Source organism: Anser anser (genome assembly GCF_964211835.1).
Source record: "Anser anser genome assembly, chromosome: 23".
In the NCBI taxonomy this organism is placed as follows: Eukaryota; Metazoa; Chordata; class Aves; order Anseriformes; family Anatidae; genus Anser; species Anser anser.
Genome location: NC_139744.1, coordinates 3,306,527 through 3,322,584, shown reverse-complemented (window position 1 = coordinate 3,322,584; position 16,058 = coordinate 3,306,527). Strand labels below are relative to the sequence as shown.

Sequence of the window (16,058 nt, the reverse complement as noted above, 5' to 3'; positions counted from 1 at the left end):
AGCCCTGCAGCTCAGCAGCACCGGGGCTCAGAGCCCCAAACGTTATTCAAAAACCCAAATGCGAGTGGTTTTAGCATCCCAGCTCCCCATTTTTGACGGGACTTGCCAAATGGGACAAGCACGGAGGCGGAGGTGGGCAGGCGGCGACACGGAGCTGCTCTGCAAGGAGTCAGGTACAGAGGGGAGGCTGCAGGGATGGAAATAATCGGCCCAGCTGCAGCACCGATCCCGTTAGCTCCACAGAAGGTATCCCCTGGCGCTGCTTCTCCTTGGGTATTTAAAGAGCAGGCGCTGGAAACGGGAGCCAGGCTGCATGTAACGACTGCCTCTGCCAATCGGACTTCTTGGAAGGGAAAAGGGGGAAAAAAAAAAAAAAAAATCAGTGGCTTGATGCTCCGAGAGCACGAAGGGCTCATTAGACTTGCAGAGAAAATCCACTCAAGTCTAAAGGCGCAAATCCATCTCCTCCAGACTCTGGGGTAAACTGCATATGCTTTCCACAGGCACTTAAAATAAAACCCAGCCTACAAGCAGCAGATTTCAGCGTGAAACAAAGCTCCACCTCGCAGATGGAGGGGACCCATCCTGCCACGAGAAGAGGCTGAGATCCGCTCAGCCCCTCCAGGCAGAGCTGCGCCCATCTTAAAAAAAAAGAAGAGGTTACCTACAGGGCCACGACTCTCTGCTATTCCTGCCAAGTCCTGGGGCAAACCCTTGGGGTCGAGAGCTGCTCGTGCCCCAAAGCTGAGCAGGAGCTCAGCTCCTCAAGGATCAGCGCCCCGGCTCCAGGTACTGCTGCCATCACCTCCTCTTCACGGCGTTCGACCACGGGGCAGGCACACGAGCAACCAGCCCTGGGTTTGACCCTCAGCCTCCTGTGTCCCCGTGCAGCCAGGGAAGAGCACTGTGCTCCACCAGGCAGCGCTTTTCCAGACCACGGAGGTGCTCTGGAAGCCACAAACCCAGCCAGCAGGACAGCCACGGCCCTCCCACGCCCGTACCGAGCTCCAGCAGCTCCCGCACGCGCTCTCGGCATCACCCAGACCACGCACCCACGAGCATCACGGGTCCGCCACGAGCTTCCAGCCCCCAGTGCGGCCCCGCACCTACTTGCAGCCAGCCTGCTGGCCGCCCGACCCCACCACCAGCACGGGAAGGAGACTGGAAAACACCGGGAGCTGGGTGGGAGCCAGCCCTGGGCCTCTCTCGACTGATCCATCAAGTGGCAGAGCGCTGCCAGGTCGCTACGGCGAAACCAGCGGCGCTCCCTCAAAGGGCGCGGAGCCACCAGCGGCGCTGGGCTGGCAGAAGCAGCTCGTCCTGCCCAGGACGAGCTCAGACCTACAGCTGTCGCAGCAGATGCAAAAACGCGCGTTTCAGGAGCGAGGCAGAGGAGCACCGAAGGCAGACGGAGGCACCCACCTCGCCAGCGCGCGTCGAGCGTCCCCGGTGCAAGGCACCAAGCCCAGCGCACACAAGGCAGGGCCAGCGCCACCCCGTTTCCCCCATTTCTCACCTCTCAGGGGGCTCCTCCTGGGGAAACGAGCACAGATTTGCTTCCCCGCGGCTCTCGGGGTGGGGAATAAGGGGAGACTGCAGCACTGCTGGTTTGGGATAGTTAAAAACGCGGTCGCTCGTCCCAGCTGGGTTTGTTGAGCGTGGTGGGAAGGGGCGGTCGGTGCGGGAGGCTTTGGGCAGGAGGAGGCTGGCAGCAGAGGGCAGCGAGGCCAAACTGGAGGCTTGGTCTGGAACCACTTAAAGCAGCGTTTTAAAAGGGGGAGTAGCGAGAGGCAGAGCCAAGGCGGGTTACGGCCCCAACGGTGCCCTTGTCACCTGTGGTTTGTCACCCGCGAGGACCGACCCCGTCCCCTGTCCCGGGGAGCTCCCGGTGGGGCACACGGGGGTCCCGACGCTCCTGTCCTCATCCCAGCTACGGATAAACGCACGTACATCAACCCCGGTGCCACCGGCCCCTCCGGGAGCAGGCGACAGCCTCGCTCCCCCAGGCAGAGCCCACGTCCCGATGTGTCCCCACGTCCCGATGCGTCCCCACGTCCCAGTGTGTCCCCCATGCCCCAATGTGTCCCCCACAAGCTCACCTGGAAGCTGGGGACGAGCAGCGAGCTGTCACAGAGCAGGGCCGGATGAATGCCCTCGGAGGGAGCAGATCTTCGTGTAAAGGCTTCAGAAGACCCCAGGAGAGCTTCGCGCCGCCCCCGTTAAATCCTACGGCCCTGCCCTAGCCCAGGGCCGACCCCGACCATCCCGCCGCGCGAGACGACGGCAGACCCACGGCACCGGGCTCCACGCGCACACTGACGGCCAAATAACCCCTAACCCAAGCGAACGGAGGTCAGGAGCCCTCCCGGTCCAAGCTCTGTGTCCCAGCGTCCTCAGACCCTCTTCCTTCACGCGCAGCCTCGCGGAGGGCAGCCCCGGGCAGGCACCGCCTCGCTCCGCTGCACGGGAACCGGGCGTCAAACCCCAAACCCTGCCCACGCCTTAACCCCAAAGGCTCGAATCCAAGCCTTCACTCCCCAGGGCATCCACCAGCCTCTGCTAACGCTGGGGGATGCCGCAGCCAACGCCATCCCCCGAACACCATTGATCCACCCAGGGCAATAATGAGAAAAAACACTATTTTTTTTTTTTATCAGGCGCGAGTTATCTGCCCCGAAAAGCCCCCACGTGCTGCGGGTAAGCGGGCCAGCACCTCGCTTTTCTCCTCAGCTGCACGGCTTGGAAATAAAAAAAATCCCAAATATTTTGGGTATCGAGGCGGAACACCACCGGGTAAGGTTACGAACGGGTCAGGCTGTTTCTCATTTCTAGCGAACACGGCGTTTTGGTGGTCCTTACGAGCAGCCCGCAAACGCCCAGCCGAGCACGATTTCGATCGCACATCTTGAAAAAAATGGGGAAAAATATGCACCGCAGAAGGGAAACCCCAAACCGAGGCAAATCGGAGGCACGGCTCGGGGATCCTCCCGGCAGCACCGCTGGCAGATGGAAGGAGAAATCCCCCGGAACACGGCGGCAGCGCCATCGGGCTGCGCGGCCAGGTGCTAAAAACCCGCTTTTCCCACCCAAAACCCGCGTGCGGGCGCCGATCCCCCTCCCTCACCCCGAAACTCGGCTCCCGCCCCGCACGGTGAGCGAAGTTCCCCCCGGATCGGGGAAAAAAAAAACCCAAAAACCACAAAGAAAAACCCGGCAGAGAAGCACGGCACGGGGCGTGGGGGCTGCGTCCCGCCCCGCTTTTGGGGTGAGATAACGGGATTTTGGGACGGGATAACGGGATTGTGGGGTAACGGGGGGATAACGGGGAGACGAGGCGAGCGGAGCGTGGCGCGGAGACCCCAACCCAGCACCCCCGGGGCTGGGCACCAGCACCCCAAAACCTGACAGGTTTCGGGGGCTGGGACCCCCACCCTTGGAGCCCCCCCCCCCCAAATTTCACCCCCAAACCCAACAAAGCACCGCAACCCCCCCCCCCCCGACCCCACACCGCCTGGATCCCCCCAGTTTTGGGGCCGGGCGTGGACAGCTCCCTTTGCCCCCAACCCCACCCCTTGAAGGATTTTTATCATTTCACCCATTTTAACCAATTCCCCCCCTTTTTTTTCCCGACCCCCCCCCCCCCCCCCACGCCCAGCCTGCAGAAGATGGCACCGGGGCTGGGAGGCGCAGCCCACCCCTCGTTGCCGCAGCCCCCCCCCCCCCCGGGCCCCACCTGCCGCAGGAAATTGGGGCAAAAACCTGCAAAAACGGCCAAAAAATAAAAAAAAAACCTCCATCCCCCATGGGGGGGGGGGCACCCAAATCCTACAACCGGCACCGCCCCCCACCCCCCAGCACCACCACGGGGGGGGGGGGGGGGGGGCAAACCGGCACCGCCGTGCCCCCCCCACCAAGGGGTATCTCCACCGGTGCTTATTTTCCTTTTATTTTACCGTTTTCCGCCCGTTTCACGCTTTTTTTGGCAGCCGGTAAACGGGGACCCGGGGGGGGGGGGGTTCGCAGCCCCCTCCCCAGCCGTGCCCGCTGGTGTAGGGGTGCAGGGGTGTCCCCCCCCCCAATAAAAGCCCGGTGCCCCCCTACCTGCCGCCGCCGGGTGTCCGCACCGGAGCCGCGCTGGGGAAGCGACAGCGGCCGGGGGGGGGCGGCGGCGGCGGGGGGGGGGGGGGGCGGGGGGGGGGCGGGCCGGGAGTGGGGGGGGGGGGGGGGGGGGCGCGCGAGCTCCGGAACCTTCGCCGAGCCGCCCGGGGGGGGGAGGGTGGGAGTGCGCATGCGCCGAGTTGCTCGCCTCTCCCCCCCTCCCTGCGCTGTCCCCCCCCTTCCCCGGTCTTCCCCCCCCCTCCCAGCGTGAGCGCATGCGCGGTGCTGCGGGGGGGGGCTTTTGTCTGCGGGGCCCCGCCCAGCAGGGAGCGCTCGCGCGCTGCCCGCCCTCCTCCTCCTCCTCCCGCCCCCCCCCCCGCGGCCGCCATTTTGTGCTCGGCCCCGCCCCGCCCTCCCGCCTCTTTCACCTCATTTTATTTGCCCCGCCGCCTCTTTTACCTCATCTTTTTTTGCCTCCGAGGAGGCTTCTCCGAGGGGAATGAGCGCAGATTTGCTTCCCTGGGGCTTTCAGGGAGGGGAGTGAGGGAGAACTGCAGCACTGCTGGTTCAGGATGGTTAAAAATGTATTTATTTGTCCCAGCTGGGCGCTGCTGAAACAGTATTTCATTAAGCACACTTTGGGAAGGAAGAGGCACGTAGGGCTGTTTAGGGGCTGACGTCTCCTCAAGTCTGGCTCTCACCCTCACCATCCCAGCCCACCAAGGGCTCACCAGCCTCAGCAGTGTCCTCCCACCTGCAGGCAGCCGCAAAGGTTTAATTTCACCCAATTTTAAGCTCTAAGCTAAGGAAAGGAAAAGCAGCCTCCTTCCTCCCGAGGCAGGCAGCCCCACCGAGGTTATCTGCACACCTCGGGCTATGGGGACACGAGCACCAGGTGGGTGTCAGCGTGCCCGGAGGAACACCTGGGGCAGCTGACACCTGTGGGAAGGAGGTGACAAGCGACGACATTGCGCGTCCCAGGGCGAACACAGGAGCACCGGGCTCCCTCCTCATCCTGTAGAGCCTTGCCTCAAGCCCTGGAAGTCAGAAGGGCTGAAGGAAATCGGAGGCTGAAGAGACAGGCCTCACCTCTCCCACCTGCCTGCTTCACCTGGGAGCACGGCAGGGTGCTCAGGTGCCTTGTGCCAGCAGCAGAGATCACTCTGCAAAGAGCTGCTGCCGCCTTACCGGGCTTCTGTCCCTGGTAATTGGATTTAGCAGAGAAACTGCACGAGGGATCTTCTGGCAGACAAGCTCAGATTTTTATTTATTTATTTATTTTATCTGGGAAGCATTCCGGTGTACATCAAGGGCAAAGAGCCAATTTAAGAACAGGCTTCTCTGACAGAGGTTGCGAAGGGGAAAACTCAATAAGGAAAGAAACAGATGTGGAACCTGCAGCACCAGAGCTCTTAAAAAAGCAGGCTGGACAAGTGCTGGTCAGGGGTGGTCCACCCTAGGTTGGAACAAGGGGCTGAAGGTGCCTTATAGCTTTGAGGGTCAAAGCCCTTCTCTTACTACGGTATAAGTAACTACATAAGTACAAGGTACAGTCAAATTAGTATGAAGTAGAAATAGTCATTTGGGGGCAAAAATTTTTCTTCATGAACACACAGCACCATGAGATAGGCTTACATGCATCAGTTGTTTCTGTTGACCTGAAAAAAAACTAAGGGAGTGGCTCTCTTCTTAAAGAATTTAAGAAGTACCTGCTACAAATTGCTTGGAGAATTTTCCCAGGGTAAGCACATCTGTGAAAAATCTCGCTGCTTTGGGAATTGTGAAATAAATACTCATGCTACAGGGGGATCCATCCTTGTGACAAGGAACGAGCTGAATTTGAACTCGCAGTGCAAGCAGCGAGAGCCCAGTCCTGGACCAGCAGCTCTTCCTACAGGTGGCACGGACGCAGCAGGAACACGGGAGTGACTGCAGAGCAGCTGAGCACCCTCTGACGGGACTGTTTCATCATCCAAGGGGGACAAAACCAGAAGGGACCTCCCTGCTTTTGTTTCCTAGCAGGAATTATTAGGGAGAATGGCACCTGGCTTTCTGAAGCCATCTGCCAGCGTTCATCTTTGCCTGCCTGAATTTTTCTCAGGTCACCAGGCACCGAGTCCCTTCAGTACCCAGGAAATCACAGGCTGGGAAGTGTTAACTGGTCCCAGTGATGTTCAAGCACAGCCGCTCTTACCACAGCCTGACCATCTAGAAGATCCGCTGGTAAAGGTGAGTCAGGAATAAAATGCATCAGCTGGTGGACTGTAGTAAAGCAGCAGTGCTTCCCCGGTCAGTCTTGCAGGGCTGCCACCGCACCTCCCGTCCTGGCCCAGGACCCACCCATGCAAGCCTGGTGGCACTGCACTTGAAAATAAAAAGATGCTCAGAGTATCATATCGAGAAAGAGCAAAGGCACAGTGTCTTGCTGCCCGATTCCCTCTGTTCATAGGGATAGAACCGCATGAGCATTCCTGGTACACAAAGTTCCTACAGAGAAATAATCCAATCCACGCCCAGCTTCTCTTCTTTTTCACCCTGCAGGGCCAAAACCATGGGCTGAATGTCTGCGTCAGAGGGGCAGCAAGTGGCAGAAGATTCCCTTGTTCAGCCTGCCCACGCAGCACACATCCACTGCTGGTTTGCTGCAAAACCACCTCCTTGATGTGAAACCACACCGTGCAACAAGACACTTGTTAGCTCAGTCCAGGCTCTTCCTTCCCCTCCATGCCTTTTGCCCTGCTACTAGCTGGAGAGAGGAAAAAAAAGAGAAAGAAAAAAAAAAAAAAGGACTATTTTTTAACAAATTATAAAGGTAACCTCTAAAAAGGAAAGCTTTAAGCTTCCAAATCTGCTTCCTCGTCTGGAAAATGGGGCTCGTTTTCCTCACAGGTGTTTTGCACCTCAGCAAGGTTTTCCCCAGCAGGTGCTATGGAAGGTAAACCATGATTTCTCAGGTCTAGCCTGTAACAGGAGCTGGAGAACTGCAACTCTGTGATGGGTTCTGGCTTACGGTGGTTTTAAGCCTGATGTCCCCAAGGCCTTATCTGCCTGCAAGCTGCTTCATTTCAGTCACTTAATTCAGATTAAGGATGGCTTTTGCAAAACCACAATGATCCTAGTTGAAATAAATACTCAAATTCTGCACTAGCGTAATTCCATTACAGTACTACCCAGATCCTTTCTGCAACCTGGCCGTTAAAAACTTCACCTAAAAAAGGAAGCGGGCTAATGGCTTGCAAAATGGTTTCCAGCCAGGGGACAGGACTGGTCTTCCTGAACCAATTCCAGACGCTATCGTGGGCTGGCAGACCACAAGACGACCCCTTCCCGGGGGAGCCCGGGCAGATGCAGCCCCCAGACTCGCCCCCGGGGCACGGCCACCAGCGCAGACGGTGCCGGAGCAGGGAACCGGCTGGGCTGCGACATCTCGCCGTGCTTTGAAGCCTCTCCATGGAGATCGCGGCAGGGAGCCGGGCATTGCACAGTTTCCCAGCCGTGCCCGCACGCCGTTAGGAGCAGCAGGAGAGTGGCATTCCTGCCCCGAGCAGACCAAAGCCTCCCACCAGCCTTTCCCAGCAGCTCAGCCTCTGCGTGCGAGTCTGCAGCTCAGAAGGGGATTAGAGCTCAGCTGGCTCCGTTTCCCACAAGTTGAGACCAAACGCGTGGATTTGCGATTTGGGCACGGTTCTCCAAAGTCAGCTTACGTGTCTATTGCACGGGCAGGCTCCAGGAACGAGACACAGCCCTTGAGGGACCGCAGAGACGTGGATCAGACATGCACACCCCGTGACTCAGCAGAAAGAGCCATCCAGATCCTCGCCGCCCAGCGGTGCTGAGCGCGGGGAGAACAGCCCCAGCACCTTCCCCTGGTCGGAGAGCCCTGACACGCTGAGATTAAGGCCCTCACGCTGCCTCACATGCTTCCCTCGTGCCCCCACCCCAGCTGGAAAAAGATTATTCCTTTTTCTTCTCAGTTGGGTAACGCGGAAGGCATGCAAAGCCCGACACCGAAAAATATATAAGACCCTAAGGGTTTTTTTTTTTTGTAATTAATTAGTGTTCTGCTTCTAAACTCTACTACAGCAGCTTTCCAGATCGTTTAAACACCGTGTTTAAGAGGCAGAGTTACTAGTTGGGGAGGTACAGGATGCGCCGACTTGTGTGACCTTGGGGGAATTTTATGGGGTTCCCAGCCTCACCTCGCGCAGCCCTGACTCGCCTTGCTTGGTGTCAAGGCAGCGAGCGCCTGCAGACAAGTCAGGGCCACTCCTGGCTGCGCACCCATGCTGGCAGCCCCAGCAGCTCCCTCCCTCGAGCCCGGACCCGGCACATCGCAGCCTCCGCGCAAACACCGGGCGCTGCTCCGGGCGTTACACGTCCCCCCTGGCGGGGAGCAGGTACCAGTACCACTGGTGGCACCGCTGCAGAACTTCACGTGATGCAGGGGTCCAGGAGCCCCCATCCACGGGTCCAGGAAGACACCAGCAGGACCCACCCTGGTCTTACCCCAATTCTTCTACCCCAGGCACCCGCAATCAGCCCTGTGCGGGGCCAGGTTGGGGCCCTCCCCACTGCTGCTGGGCTCTGTGGGTGTCAGGGGGCTTTGGGGGCCATCTGCTGCCACCAGCCCACCCCACAGCAGCACCTCCCTGCGCAGGGCGTGCAGCACCCTCACCTCCCACCTGCAGGGAAGCAGAACACATCCTTGAGAAACTGAAACAGCAGCAGAAATAACGTCACCCCAGAGAGCTCGCATCTCCGTGCGGCGCTCAGGGGTCTCCCCCAGAACGCTGGCACTTTCAGCACGGTGCAGAGAGCAAAGCCAAGCAGCTGCGTTAAGCAGGAAGGGAACCCCAGCCTCCCAACCTATAACCCTTGAAGTGCAAGAGATCCATCACCTGGCTGATGCACACCTAACAAAGTCCTAAAAATTCTTCTTGCTATCCCCCTGCTTCCCTCCCCCAGACCCCCTACCCCAAAGCATTCACCAGCCCTCACCCAGCCAGCATGACACAGCCCCCAAAGCTGCCCCCACCCCTATTTGGGGTTAAAAGGCCCCAGCTGGCCCCCGCCTCCTCTCCTACACCCCATAAAGGAGGCTGGGGTTAGGATGCCCACCCTAGGGTGCCTATGGGGGGCACCCCCACCTCCCAGGCTGCAGGGACACGTTCAGCTGCTCACGCCTGCCCCTGGGGTGATGCGTGTGCTACTCGTGCTGCTCCCTTGCACCACCCGTGCTGCTCCCCGTGCTCGGGCAAGCCTCCGAGCTCTGCAGCCTGCTCCTGCCCCAAGGCTGCGTGCACAGGGCAGTGGCAGTGTGCTCGCCTCCGGCTGTGTGAGTGTGCAAGCTGTGGCAGTGTGCTCGCCTCCAGCTGTGTGAGTGTGCAAGCCCTGCTGCCTCCAGCACAACCAGCACGCGAGCCCTGCTGCCCTGTGCACGCCTTGGTAGCACCAGGACAGTGAGCGTGTCAATGCTTCAGGCACGGTGAGTGTGCAAGGTGTGCTTCTGCCAGCGCGGTGAGCGTGCAGTCATGCAGGGTGTGCTTCTGCCAGCGTGATGGGCGTGCAAAGTGTCCCTCTGTCAGTACGGTGTGCAAGTTGTGCAGGGTGCCGCTCTGCTGGCACGGTGAGTGTGCAATTGTGCAGGGCGTGCTTCTGCCAGCATGGTGGGCGTGCAGTTGTGCAGGGCATGCTTCTGCCAGCATGATGGGCGTGCAAAGTGCCCCTCTGCCAGCATGGTGTGCAATCATGCAGGGCGCTGCTCTGCTGGCACGGGGAGTGTGCAATCATGCAGGGTGCGCTTCTGCAAGTACGGTGAGCGTGCACAGTGCCCCTCCACCAGCACAGTGAGTGTGCAATCATGCAGGGCGTGCTTATGCCAGCAAGAAAGCACACGAAGCGCCCCTGTGCCAGCTCGGTGTGCAATCATGCAGGGTGCCGCTCTGCTGGCACGGCGAGCGTGCAGTCACGCAGGGCGTGCTCCTGCCAGCACAGCGAGCGTGCAAGCACGCGGGGTGCCCCTCTGCCAGCACGGTGAGCGTGCAGCCGTGCAGGGCGTGCTTCTGGCAGCATGGTAAGTGTGCAAAGCGCCCCTCCACCAGCACGGTGCGCGTGCAGTCGTGCAGGGCGTGCTCCTGCCTGCATGGTGAGCGTGCAACCGTGCAAAGCGCCCCTCCGCCAGCACGGTGCGCGTGCAGTCGTGCAGGGCGTGCTCCTGCCTGCATGGTGAGCGTGCAACCGTGCAAAGCGCCCCTCCACCAGCACGGTGCGCGTGCAAAGCGCCCCCTTGCACGACCCTGCCCGCCCCCCACCCCCGCCCCCGCGTCCCCCGGCCCGGCAGGGGGCGCGCGCACGGGGAAGGGGGGGGGGGCGCGCTGCGCGTGCGCGGGCAGGAGGCGGAAGCGGCGCGCGGCGGCGGCGGGGGCGCGCTCGGCGCCCATGGGGCTCCTTAAAGGCGCCGCCGCCCCCCCCCCTCCGCGTGCCCGGGGACGGCAGCGCCGCGCGGGGCCGGCATGAGCAGGTGGGGGCCCCCCCGGGACACCCCCCCGGACACCCCCCGCCCCCGTAACCCCCCCCCCCGATCCCCCCATAGAGACCCCCGGGGGGGGCCGGGCACGTGGGGCCGCTGCCTCAGTTTCCCTGGAGGGAATGGGGAGGGCTGGGGGGGGGGGTGCAGCCCCCTCGGGGGGGGGGGCGACAGTGGGAGGGGGGCATTGAGGGCTGGGGGGGGCTGCGGAGAGGGGGCCTGGCAGGGCTGAGACCCCCATGGGGGGGTAAGGTGGGGGACCCCCCCCGTGTGCCCCCCCCATGCACCCCCCGTTTGTCCCCCTGCCCCTGGGGCTCGAAGCCCCCCGGGGTCCCCAGGCTTTGGCCCTGCTGCTGTGTCCCTCATCTTCCTCACCCTCATCTTCCTCACCCTCACCTTCCTCAGCCTCGCGCTTAACTGCCTGCCTTCATCACCCTCATCTTCATCACCCTCGTCTTCATCACCCTCATGCTTAATTGCTCGCCTTCCTCACCCTCACCTTCCTCACCTTCACCTTTAATTGCCTGCCTTCCTCACCCTTAGTTGCTCAACTTCCTCACCCTCATCTTCATCACCCTCAGGCTTAATTACTTGCCTTCCTCACCCTCACCTTCCTCACCTTCCTCACCCTCACCTTCCTCACCCTCACCCCTAGCTGCCTGCCTTCCTCACCCCTAATCCCTTCCCAGCGGGACCCCCCAGGAGCAGGCTGCCCTTTCGGGGTTCCCCCTCCCTCGGGGCGCACACAGCCCCCCCGCAGCCCCCGGCTCCGTGCCCCCACCGGGCGCTTTCCTCCCTGCTCGGGGTGGGAAGGATCCGGCCCCGCGCTGGGGGTGCAAGCTGGGGCCGAGGGCTCCGGTTTTGCCACCGCCCGGAGCGTGACACCGTCACCGTCACCCCGTGCGGCACCCGTGGGTGGCACCCGGAGCCCCGGGGTCCGGCGCCCAGCCCCGAGGGGCCGCGGCGACCTTGGGGAGGTGCTGAGTCAGGCGCCGAAGGCGTTTGGGGTTTTTTGGCCCCGCTTTCTGCCTCTGTCTGTGCTCAGTGGCCGTGATTCCTCACCGGAGGGGTGGAGAAGCAGAAAACCCACTGCCCCCCCCCACCACCCCCAAGGAGGGTTCCCTGCTGTCAGACCCCACAGCAGGGGTGCTGTGGGTTTTGGGGGTGCGGCCCCTCCTGTGGCCCCGCTGCATCCCGCAGGAGGGGCTGCGCTGAGGGCAGAGCCCAGGGCACGTTGCTGGTGCTGCAGTGCAAGATTTGGGGCGTGCAGCCCCTTTCTGGGGGGGGTTCTGCAACGGGGGGGGGGGATTTCCCCCCCGCATGCCCATGGGGCTGCGTTACGCCCTCGTAGCCAGGACCAGGAGGGGGCCGTCTCCAGCACGGGGCTGCTGCTCTTTGGACTTTGTCCCTTCCCGTCCCTTCATGTCCCAGCTTGCGGCGCTGGGAGGGGGGACAGCATCTCCCCCCCCCCTGCCCCGGGCCCCCAGGGAGCAGCAGCGCGGGGCGGCCAGGCCGGCTGCCAGCACCACTACCGGGCGTTATCGGGGCCGAGCCGGCCCCAGGAGGGGTCCCCGATGGGGGCAGCACGATTACGGGGGCAGCGGCGGGACGGGGGCCACGCCTGCCCTGCGCCGTGCCGATAGCGGGGCGCGGAGCGGCGTCGCGGCGGGGATGCTCGGGCCGGAGCCGTGCCCGGCCCCCCCGGTGGGCTCGGGTGGACCCCCCCGACCCATTTTTATGTTCCAGGAGGGCAGCGCCATGGCCGAGAAGACGTCGCCGGGCCCCGGGGGGGGCATCACGCCCCTGCAGCAGATGCTGGCCTCCGGGACAGGCGCCATCCTCACCTCGCTCTTCGGTGAGGACCGTGGGGCTGGGGGGGGGGCACGGGGGGGGCGCCCCGGGAGGAGGCTGACGGGGGGGCTGTCGTTGCAGTGACGCCGCTGGACGTGGTGAAGATCCGGCTGCAGGCCCAGAGGACCCCCTTCTCCAAAGGTACCCCTCTGGGGCTGCCAGCGGCGGGGACGCCTCCGCTCGTGCCTGGGTGCCTGGGGCCGTGGCGAGGGCGCTGCTGCCGTGGGCCCCCCCTCGTCCTCCTTCCCCCCGCTACGGTCCCGTGCTGGAGCTGGGCCAGCGCTGCGGGGCCGGGTGGGGGGCTCAGCATGCTCCGGAGGCTCCCCGTCCCCTGGACCTGCTGCCTTTTGTGCTGCTGCCCGAGCTGCGTGGCTGCTCCATGCTCCCCGTGCCCGCCGGGTGCCGGGGAGGAGCCGAGCGGTGCCGACCCCTCTGCCATGGAGCCTCTGCCCCGTGGAGGACACCGGGCACGGCCTCCGGGCTCCGCACAGCCCCGGTTTGGTGCCGGCAGGGCTCCACTCCCGGCCCCTTTTCCCTCGGAGCCGGAGGGTGGCCCATCCCCGGCGCCCCGGCTCAGGCTGTCCCCGTTGTGTTTCAGCATGGTCGGTGCGCTCGGCGCCCTGGGGCTCTCGGCAGGCCACGTGTGAGTACCGAGCTGCTGGTGGCGGCTGCGGGGACGTCCCGGACCCGGTATTTTTCTTTTTGCCTGGCCGTCCTCGGTCCTGCCCTGTGGCAGAAGCGTGCCTGCAGCCCCTGTCCTTGTGCTGTCGCTCTGCCCTGCCGCTGCGTCAAAGCCTCCTGGGATCTGCTTCCTCCCGCTGGCCTTGCTGATGCCAGGCCGGGGGGGCTCCCCCAGCCTTGGGGGCATCACCCGCAGCCTCGCCGCCTCCCTACGAAGGCTTCTGCCTCCCCCGGGGTGCCCCCTGCCCCACGGGGTCGCGGCCAGCGAGGGTCCCGGCTCTGGTTTGGGGCCCGGGGGCTCGGGTTCGGTGCTCTCCTGGGACAGACGGGGATGGTTTGGGGACGGAGGGGTCCGAGCCGGGCTCTGACGGTGCCGCCGTTCCCTCCCGCCCCAGGGAAGTGCTTCCTCTACTGCAACGGGCTCATGGACCACCTCTACGTCTGCCAGAACGGCCCCGGCTGCACCGCCTGGTACAAGGCCCCCACCCGCTTCACCGGCACCCTGGTAGGGGCTGCGGGGGTCTCCCCGTGCGGGGTCGGGTGTTCCTGGGGGTGTGTGGGGGGGTGCTCGCCCCTCTGCCCCCCTCCCACCCTCCCCTGGGCGCTGCGCTCTCCCCGCAGGATGCCTTCGTGAAGATCACGCGCTACGAGGGCATCAGGTCCCTGTGGAGCGGCCTCCCCCCGACGCTGTGAGTGGTACCCCAGCTTTTTGGGGTTGGGGGGGTGCCCTGAGCCTCGCGCCGGGGTGCCCTCACCTCCCTCCTCCCCGGCAGGGTGATGGCGGTGCCGGCCACCGTCATTTATTTCACCGCCTACGACCAGCTCCGGGACTACCTGCACGCTCGCACCGGGAGCGGCGGCCACCACATCCCCTTGCTGGCGGGGGCCCTCGCCCGCCGTGAGTACCGGGGGGGGCCCCCGAGCACCCCCAGCCCGCAGGAGGGGCCCCGCTGTGCCCACTCCGTGGTGCTGACACCCCCTTTCCCCCCCCTCCCCCCGGCAGTGGGTGCTGTGACGGTGATCAGCCCCCTGGAGCTGATCCGCACCAAGATGCAGTCGCGGCAGCTCAGCTACCGGGAGCTGCGCGTCTGCATCCAGTCGGCGGTGGCTCAGGACGGCTGGCTGTCCCTCTGGAGGGGCTGGGGACCCACCGTGCTGCGGGACGTCCCCTTCTCCGGTAGGGCTGCGGGGCCGGCGGGGGGCACGGGGTGGCACGGGGGGGGCCGCCGGGCGGCACGGGGACTTCACCTCTCCTCCCAGCTCTCTACTGGTTCAACTACGAGCTGGTGCGCGAGTGGCTCTGCGCCCAAGCCCGGCTGGATGAGGCCACCTTCATGATCAGCTTCGCCTCCGGGGCCATCTCCGGCACGGTGAGAAAGGGGCCTGGGGTCTGCAGCCCCCCGCCCCAGGGGGAATGGGGGTGCAATGGGCTGGGGCCGTGCCACGGCCATGGGGACGGGGAGCTGAGCGCCGTCCGCTCGCCCCGCAGGTGGCCGCCGTGCTGACGCTGCCCTTCGACGTGGTGAAGACCCAGCGGCAGATCGAGCTGGGAGACAGCGAGCTGCACCCGGGTGAGGGGGCTTGCTGCGGGCTGGGGGGGACAGCGGGGAGCCCCCCGGGCATCCCCTGACCCCCCGCTCCCCTTTCCTCCCGCAGTCACAGCCTCCAAGCCGTCATCCACCTGGCTGCTCATGCGCCGCATCCGCGCCGAGTCGGGCACCCGGGGGCTGTTTGCAGGTAAGGCTGTGACACCCCACCCACCCTGTCCCGGGGCGCTGGGGTTTTGGGGTGCCCCGGTGTCACCGCGGGGCTGACGGTGCTGTCCTTGCAGGGTTCCTGCCCCGTGTCATTAAGGTGGCACCCGCCTGCGCCATCATGATCAGCACCTACGAGTTCGGCAAAACCTTCTTCCAGAAGCTGAACCAGGAGCGGCGGCTGCGGGGGTTGTAAAGGGGGGGGCACGGACGGGGACCGTGGCCCGTGGGACAGGGACACCCCCGCGTGCTGAGCCCAAGTGCCTTCCCGTGCGCTCCGCTCCCCACCGGCCCCGTGGTGTGGACACGGTCCTGGGGGCCACCCTGGCCCTGCCGTGCTGGGGGCACGGTGCCTGCTGTGACACCGGGGACGTCCCCCCCCTCCCGGGCTGTCCCTTGAGGCTGGACAGATGCTGCTGCTGGATTGACTCACGGACTTTGGCGAGGTCGGGTGCCCCCAGCCTCCTGCTGTGCTCGGGGGCAGGAGCTGGGGCTCCATCATGGACCAAACCCCGGGGGCTGCCCCCCATGCCTGCCCCCAGCCCCGCTTCGGCCCCGAGCGCGGCCCTTCACCACCAGTTACGCACAGCCTCCCCTTCTGCCCCTGCGTGGTGTGGGGCCACCTCGCAGCCCTGCCTCTGGACCCCCCCGGCCCGCTCAGGACCTCCCCGGCCCCTGGCACAGCCCGGGCTCGGACCCTGCGTGGGGACAAACCTCGCTGCTGCTCTGGGGGGGCCGGGCTCCGTCCTGTGCCCCCGTCCCTTCACCACGAGGACCTGCCCTGCGCCGTGCCCGGTGCGGGTGCTGCCCGACCTCCTCCCGGTCCCCAGCTTGCCCTGGGTGCCTGGGGGGAGTTTCTCTTATTTTCTTAAATAAAATGAAATGGAATTTGTGTCTTAGGTCGCGGAGCCCTGCCCCTGGTCCCTGCAGTGGCTGTGTGCAGGGGGGGCATGGGAGGTGTCCCTGGGGCTGGCAGTTGTGTCCCTGCTGCTTGGGGACAGTGCTGTCACCCACCAGGGCAGCGCTGGGGGGCTTGTTTGGGGCATGGGGGCTCCCAGCACCCCCCTCATATCCCTTTGTGGGGTGTGTGTGGGGGGGCACAGGGCTCTTTTCCCCCTCCCAGCCGGCCGGGTGCTCAGGGGGGCCAG

General features: G+C 64.2%; 2 protein-coding genes and 1 long non-coding RNA gene across 28 annotated transcripts in view; 2 read left to right on the top strand and 1 right to left on the bottom strand.

Moving 5' to 3' along the window:
- The window catches only part of MAPT (microtubule associated protein tau), a 49,186-nt gene extending 43,277 nt beyond the window's left edge, over nucleotides 1–5,909 (bottom strand). For 20 of the 23 annotated variants that reach the window (XR_014574796.1, XR_014574797.1, XR_014574798.1 and 17 more), the window contains exon 1: nucleotides 4,102–4,177. The gene's annotated coding sequence lies outside the window, so the exon portion shown is untranslated. Of the gene's footprint in view, nucleotides 1–2,099; nucleotides 2,235–3,953; nucleotides 3,983–4,101; nucleotides 4,178–4,526 lie in introns of those variants that run through there. The other 3 variants (XM_083808832.1, XM_083808837.1, XM_083808838.1) reach the window with 3 other exon arrangements.
- On the top strand, nucleotides 3,146–7,115 carry LOC310885436. Its single transcript, XR_014574799.1, has 2 exons — nucleotides 3,146–3,265; nucleotides 5,903–7,115. It is a non-coding gene; the product is annotated as an uncharacterized lncRNA (long non-coding RNA).
- Nucleotides 7,116–9,808: 2,693 nt separating this feature from the next.
- SLC25A39 (solute carrier family 25 member 39) lies at nucleotides 9,809–15,809 on the top strand. Of its 4 annotated transcripts, none has more exons than XM_083808850.1 (12): nucleotides 9,809–10,171; nucleotides 12,371–12,479; nucleotides 12,557–12,616; nucleotides 13,074–13,118; nucleotides 13,552–13,661; nucleotides 13,778–13,845; nucleotides 13,930–14,054; nucleotides 14,160–14,333; nucleotides 14,417–14,526; nucleotides 14,646–14,727; nucleotides 14,813–14,893; nucleotides 14,988–15,809. In XM_083808850.1, the coding sequence occupies exons 1-12, from the start codon at nucleotides 10,169–10,171 to the stop codon at nucleotides 15,104–15,106; spliced, it is 1,086 nt and encodes a 361-aa protein (XP_083664976.1). In that variant the 5' UTR covers nucleotides 9,809–10,168; the 3' UTR covers nucleotides 15,107–15,809. The 4 variants fall into 4 exon arrangements, with proteins under 4 accessions (XP_083664976.1, XP_083664978.1, XP_083664977.1 ...); XM_083808851.1 differs by lacking the exon at nucleotides 9,809–10,171 and adding an exon at nucleotides 10,476–10,618; XM_083808852.1 differs by lacking the exon at nucleotides 13,074–13,118 and having other exon boundaries at nucleotides 9,829–10,171.
- The last annotated feature ends 249 nt before the right edge of the window (nucleotides 15,810–16,058 follow it).